At 40.8% G+C, this 7,541-nt stretch overlaps 1 protein-coding gene across 1 annotated transcript; it reads left to right on the forward strand.

Moving 5' to 3' along the window:
• The first annotated feature begins 412 nt into the window (after positions 1-412).
• On the forward strand, positions 413-2,122 carry LOC149827152 (benzyl alcohol O-benzoyltransferase-like). The gene is made up of 2 exons (XM_090020240.1): positions 413-946; positions 1,064-2,122. Exons 1-2 carry the CDS (start codon positions 509-511, stop codon positions 2,000-2,002), a joined length of 1,377 nt encoding a protein of 458 aa, XP_089876366.1. The 5' UTR covers positions 413-508; the 3' UTR covers positions 2,003-2,122.
• Positions 2,123-7,541: the final 5,419 nt, after the last annotated feature.

Consider the following 7,541-nt stretch of genomic DNA (forward strand, 5'->3'; position numbering starts at 1 on the left):
TGATGTTCATGGCCTCCTTCAGGGGGATTTCTTTCTCGGATAATCCTGCAGTGCAGAGACTAAGTCTTGAATAACCATCGTCGGGGTACTTAAGTCTTTGCAACAAATCTTTTTGTAGAATCGGCATTTTTATGGCACCAATGAAGAAAAGGGTACGAGAATACGAGTAGCATTTGCTTACATAAGTGGCTTTCATTGGGACCCAAACTAACGGCCGTCTTCCGGGCCTGCACGTATAACCTGCTTCGGTCATCACCTTTTAGGAGTTTTTCAAATTCAAAGAATACAAAACCTTGAATTTTTCAATAAAAAACAAATAAATTTTAAAAAATCAAAAGCTGTGGCCCACTTCCGCGAACCAACCGACCTGTCTATAAATTCCCTTCTCCATCACCACCGTTCCCCCACAACTCAGCTCCCATTTCCTCTCGATCCCTTCTTCTTCATCTTCTTAGTTGCCGGAAGTCTGCGTCAACCTTTCCGGCAGCCACTCGTCCAGCGACCACCAATGGACACCTCCCTGAAATTCTCCGTCAAAATCGGCACCCCCATCCTGGTCCCTCCGGCCAAACTCACTCCCTACGAATTCAAACCGCTGTCGGACATCGACGACCAAGAGACATTAAGGTTTCAGATTCCCGGGATCCTCTTCTACCGCCGGAACCCCGCCATGGAAGGCAGGGATCCGGCCGCCGTCATAAAGGATGCACTGGCCAAGGCGCTGGTGTTTTACTACCCGTTCGCCGGAAGGCTGAGAGAGGTCTCCGGCCGGAAACTGATGGTCGAGTGTACCGGCGAAGGCGTGCTCTTCGTCGAGGCCGACGCAGACGTCACTCTCCAAGAGTTGGGGGATGCTCTGCAGCCACCCTTCCCCTGCTGGGATAAGCTTCTATATGAAGTTCCCGGCTCTGGAGACGTCACCAACTGCCCCCTGTTGCTGTTTCAGGTAACAGTTTTTTTCTTTTATTGTGATCATACTAGGACTCTAAAGTTAAGCGTTCTCTCTCTCGGTTGACGCCCTATTGTTCAGGAGTAATAATTTGCATGGACGATGTTGGTGCAGGTGACGCGACTAAGGTGTGGGGGATTCATCTGGGCGGTTCGGCTGAACCACACCATGAGCGATGCTCCGGGCCTGGTCCAGTTCCTGAACGCTGTCTGCGACATGGCGAAGGGTGCGGCAGAGCCCGCAGTGGCGCCCGTCTGGGAGCGCCACCTCCTGAATGCCCGAAACCCGCCGGTGGTGACACGGGTGCACCGCGAGTACGACGAAGTCCCAAACACGAAGAACACGCTGATGCCTCTCGACGACATAGTGCACAAGTCCTTCTTCTTCGGCCCGTGGGAGGTGGATGCCATCAGGCGGCAGCTCCCCCACCACCTCCGCAGAAGAACCACCTCCTTCGAGCTCCTCACCGCCTGCCTGTGGCGGTGCCGCACCGCCGCCCTCCGCCCCGACCCGGAGGAGGAGGTTCGTCTGTTGTGCCTCTTCAACGCGCGGTCCCGATACATGCCGCCGCTGCCACAGGGGTACTACGGCAATGCCTTCGCGTTCCCGGCGGCCGTATCGACAGCAGCGAAGCTCTGCGCGAACCCACTAGGTTATGCGGTGGAGCTCGTGAAGAATGCCAAGGAGGAGGTGACAGACGAGTATATGAGGTCGGTGGCGGACCTCATGGTGCTCAAGGGCCGACCTAACATCACGGTGGTCCGCACCTTCGTGGTCTCGGACATTAGGCATGCCGGGTTCAGCGAGCTGGACCTCGGCTGGGGAATGCCGGTGTACGGCGGTCCAGACCCGGGTTGTGAAGTTCCCATCCCTGACTTGGTTAGCTTCTGCATCAACTCCAAGAATAAGGAAGGGGAAGAAGGGATAGTGATCCCTGTTTGCTTGCCAGCTCCGGCTATGAAGATCTTTGAACGGGAGCTCAAAGAGATGTTGTACGGATCCGCCTCAGATCAGAAGTTCACAGAACCCATTTTTATTTTATCTGCTTTGTGAATAAAGATCAATTCCTTGCCAAAAAAACAAGGAATTTAAATTCTAAAAAGGAAGCTTTTGTGCTTGTTCCCTTTTTTTAAAAAACAAATAACTGGTTTAATTTTGTTGTTGAATTTGCAAGGAGTTTTTTGTTTTCTATGTGTGTTTATATCTTAATGAAATTCTTTTCCTATTTTTTTTTGTTACGACCCAAAATCCATAGAAAATGTTCAATCTATGCTCCATGATCTAAAAGTCACCTTATCTTATTAAAAGAGGTTTTTCAAGTCAAAGTAGGGTCCAACAAAATGATGTGGATGATGACATGGCTTTCTCCTAGTTGAAAAGTCAAAAGACAGTGTCCTCTTCATATTCAAGCAAAGAAGGAAGATATAGGTCATATAACTAAGAAGAGATCCCTATAAGCAAAAAAAAAATCTTATTTAAAATGGCACTTGACACATAAAGGAAGAAGTAGACAAAGGAAAGAAAGAAAAATCACCAAGTCAACAAGGTGGGGCTTACGAGAGGGGTACCCCTTGTGAAGGAGAAAAGAAAAAAAAGGGTGGGACATCCCCTACTTTCCTAATTAGGGAGCTAGGCCCCCCTTCTCTCTCACTTTTCATTTTGTTAGAGTTGGTATAACTAGAATATTATTACCATTTTACTATTGTTGTTTTTAGGTAGGTTTTCTAATTTCTAATTAGTGTTTTGGTAGTTAAAAGGTATATGGGGTAAATGGATTAGATTTACTGTTTAGATTGGAGTTTGATCCTAATTCAGGCCAAACACTATAAATAGAAGTTTAGAGTCCCCTATTATGATTATGGCATTATGAATTGAAGTTGATTTTCTCTCTCCATCTCTCTGTTCAGATGCCCCTCCATCTACGTGTCTCTCTTTCTCTCCCTAGATGCCATGCTATCTAGACATCCCTATCTTGTCATGTTCAAAGGTCTTTGTAAAAAAGATCTTCAGTTGTGGTTATGTTGGTTCCTCTCTTCCTTTTCATCCGCTAGTTTATGCATGGCTCAAGCCTTCATAGGCTGGTCGGACATCACTTCCAAAGAGCCCAGGCTCTTTTGGCTCCCGACATGTGCAGTCTTATTTTTCCAATAATCTGACGGATGTTTCTTCATTATGAATCAAACACCAACACTTCAGAATGTGTGGGATACTTTCTCAACCAGATGTGAACTTGTAAGTGATCTCTAACCCCTGATCCTAGCCTTAGTTAAGCCTTTACCCATTTCCCAGAACCAAAAGACTGAAATTGCTCCCTGTCAAAAATCTAACCTACCCGTTGAACGCGTCTAACATCTTTGGACTATCAAACGGCCTCTCCAACAGATAAGCCCTTGTCCAGACCTTACCTCATGTCCTAGACACTATCACCTATCCACGAGAAGCTTTGTTGAACTCCAATGACAACCCTTAGATTTGAACTCCCCAACATGGCTTTATTGATTAGGAAAATTGTGTGAAATTGATTGTTCGACCTTTTCAACCCTCATCGAAGCCTTCAATCCCAAATCTATAGAATGTGTATCAGACCTCTACACGTATCCCAAGGCCAACTAAGAATTTATAGACCAAGTTCTATCCCTATAGACATACCCAAACCTCTCACCGAACCAAATATGAACTTACCCGATTTGACCTAAACCTACAAGGCCTTGCCTCCCATAACCTTGAGAATCCCCCAAACTCCTACCCATTGTACCTACAAGGGTGCAGACCACAAGGCCTATAACATAGGCTCTGGCCTAGATCCAACAAGTTTGATTTGCTTGAGTTCACATGACTCCTATTGAAGAATTGTTTTTTGCACTTCGGTCCTACCTGTTGGGCCCGATTTCAATTCCATCTTTGGTGCTTCCATCACAAATCCAAAATTTTCAGAAGGTGCAACATATTTTGATAAATTAAGCTCAATATACCACCTATGTATAAATCATTACTCGGTTTTTGGTTTGAAACAATAAACCATTGCAATTTTTTTTTATTATTTAAGTGCTCACCTATGTTGGGTGTACAGAAGACAGGACAGTTCTGTTCCACTCACCCCCCATATTCATTACCCTCTTAAATCTTATGTTGCAAATTGTTTTGATCAAAGCTGACCCTATATGGATTCAACATAGTCTACTAACCCTTGGATAGTATTTTTCAATAAAAAATATGATTTTTTAAATTATAAAATTTTGTGTTTTGTTAACCTTGATTTTTTATTTGCCAAAAAATCCTACACACAAACTGGATTTTAAGAATTTAGTATCAATCTTCACTAAATAAATGATGTAGATCACATATGTGGAGTCCTCAAAACAACTTGCATTAATAAAATCCCCTTACTGGTTTATTAAACAAAGCAGATAGAACATAAGCAATTTATAGTTGCAAACCATAGGGATACTATTACAAAAAAAATTGTGACAAATCAAGTGCACTTATCTTGATTTTGCAAAATTCATTTTTAAAATCAATTTAGAATATGTGAGATGCTTGTTTCAAGACTAGGTCATTATTTTCCATGAGAAGGTGAAGCAGAGGCATGTTCGACCTTTATAGTTCAAAATCCACTATTAGGAGAATCTAGATTCATAGTCCAAACTCTCAACAAAATGGCATAACATGAAATTTAGATAAAGAGAGTGTATAAGTACTTTCACAATAAATAATAAAAAATGAATATTAAACCATGAGTAAATCATAAATAAGCGAATGTATCCAAATATTACAATTTTCAAACTCAGGGTCCATTAGTCGTTCTGGCTCCAAATTGCATGCTTTCTCTAGCAGAACCCCTTTCTAGGGTATGCATGGTGGTCTAAGAATCACCTCCCCACCACCTGACAACACCTATGCATAGATGTGATGGTGTGAGGAATGCATTTGGCAGCACCTTCGCATAGGGGTCTAGGATTGTGGTGATAAAAAGACATAGTGAGGACGGGGTTATGAAATTACTTTTCTCTAGGGTCAACACTTAAGTATGAGTCTCTTAGATAGGTCAGGTCCTAGGGTGCATCCCTTATAGGTTTTATGAATAGGTTATGGGTTTTGGACCTTAGATCTTGGTCTTAAAGATCTGAATCTGGTTGCTGCACAACATCCAACTCCTTAGTTAAACAGTCTGCATAACACACTTTGTTTAGGTGAGGATGACAATGGTACATTCTACTAGTTGATGTTACTCCGCTTAAGGGTTAAGAGACTAGAAATCGATCAGATTTAACGAACATGGGATGAGGTATGTCCCTAAGATGAAGATAGGTTTTCTAGAAGTTTTCTATGAAAATGATTTTTGCACAAAACACATTGCAGTAGGTTGGGATAAGGATAGAGATAAGACCTTCAGCCTATCTCGACATTCGAGGTAGCAGACACAAAACCTCTTTGTTGTCCCATATTAGACAACCAAGACTTTTGTAGTCCCCAATAGAATACATTGCACTCTTCAATACTAGACGACAAAGACTCTGTCATCCCACAACAGATGGCAAAGACTTTTGTCGTCCCTAATAGCAGACGACAATGACTCTTTTGTCTTCCCACAATGGACGGTAAAGTATTTTGTTGTCCCTAATAGCAGACGACAAAGACTATTTATCGTCTTACAACAAATGACAATGACTTTTGTCGTCCCCAATAGCAGATGACATAAACTCTTTGTCATCTCACAACAGATGGCAAAGACTTTTTCGTCTTGAATCACTGATGACAAAGTCTTTTGTCATCCCCAATTGCATACAACAAATACTCTATTATCCCACAACAAATGGCAAAGACTATTTGTCATCTACAAAAAAAATTGGAGATTTTGTTTCATTTTTGGGTAATTTTGATATTTTTGGTGGGATTTTTCTAAAATTCTAAGAATTATGCTTAACTTTTGTGGTTTTTCCTAAACTAAGGTAGAAAATGACTAGGTTTTTGTGATTTTTGCTTGAGAAACTGAAAATATATTTTTTAAAACATTAGCACCTTGGCATTGTAAAAAAATTGGGTGTATACAGATACCAACCGGGTGGTTTGTCTTTCTAACACTGACTAGATGTCACCATAGTTAACATTGCTAAGCTTCTCACAATCTAGTTATAAAAAATGGACACTCTCACAATCCTGTGAAAATTGTATACCATATGTAGCATTAAGTAATGAATCAGTCCTCAGTGGCAATGCTTTTGATTCAACTGAATCATTTCAGTAAAAAAACTTGATTTTTTCCATGGCAATGTTTTGGTGTAGTGTGGGCCCTTTATTTTTATATTCTTCTAAAAAACTTGTCTGAACATAAGAAATTATTCACATAATGGTTGTTTTCCAGTATCAAATGTGGTCTAAATAACTAGATTAGAAGAGCCAGGTGTAAGTAATATCAAGTCAACCTGAGCCAGAGCCAACTCATTATTTAATTTGGCTTCGCCCATCGTTTAAATAGGTGGAGGTTAAAACATAACATAACCTATTTTGGAGTTTGTTTTGGTATTTAATATGCCATCCATCATTTAAAGTAAAGTCTACATGAGTTAGGACTTCAGCTTGGAGCCAGCCCTCGAGAATAATTAATTCTGAGTAAGTGATGACCTCAAGTCAAAAGGTTTTGTCCTTGGAGCCTGGGTCTTGCTAGTTGCATTACTATAGTACCTATAAAAATATTTAATCATAAATATTTTGTATTTAACTAATTTTATAAATTTAAGAGAAACAAAATAATAATGTTCATGCACTTTTTTAAAATAATACAAATTTATCAAGTTCTCCACTTTGATGAACCTTTACAAAATCCGTATTTCTAGAATTTCAAAAAAAAATTGGAGTTCACGAAAAAATCCTTTTACTGGAGATTTTAGCAAAAAGAGAATATTTAATGATTTGACATTATGATAAGGCTATCAAGATCTTAAAAAAAAATTGGATCATCTGGTAAAAGTTTTTTAACTAACCTGTCGAATATGAGAAATGACTTCTCGCTAAGAACACTGCATGACAACTCAACTTCTATTTCAAAACTAGGAAGTGTATTGAAGGAAGCAAAACATGTACAATCTAAAAAACAACATTTCAAAACTTGTATATGAATTATCCTCAGTTTTAGTTTGCAATGCTCCATTCATCCCCTGGATTAACCCTAATATGGTGAGACAAAAAAAAATTGGGTAAAAATACCTTCAAGTTGTTCTACATACTCAAATCAAATTCAAGAGTGAAGGGTGTCACATCGCTCAAGAGAGACTTGACATGCAAGGCTTCTCCATGGTCCTCACCATCTTCGAACTCATTGAAGACCGACTCACCATGAAATTCATGGATGGGTTTATCGTGAGACTCTTTAGCAAAAATGGTAGAGGTTGAAACAACCATGTTTCTCCCACATCTTCGTCAAAGATGAGGTCACCCTCGAAGTCACGCAGAGATTCTTCGTGAACCTTGTCTACAAACAGGAGATTGATGACATACAACATGTCAAATTAAGAAACCCGGCCACCCTCACTCTGATAGCGAACTCACGGAGAAAGACATGGGATGTGACCCTAAATAACACCCTAATGGTGTT

This window comes from Nuphar pumila, chromosome 10 (assembly GCF_984573655.1).
Source record: "Nuphar pumila chromosome 10, dmNupPumi1.hap1.1, whole genome shotgun sequence".
Lineage (NCBI taxonomy): Eukaryota > Viridiplantae > Streptophyta > Magnoliopsida > Nymphaeales > Nymphaeaceae > Nuphar > Nuphar pumila.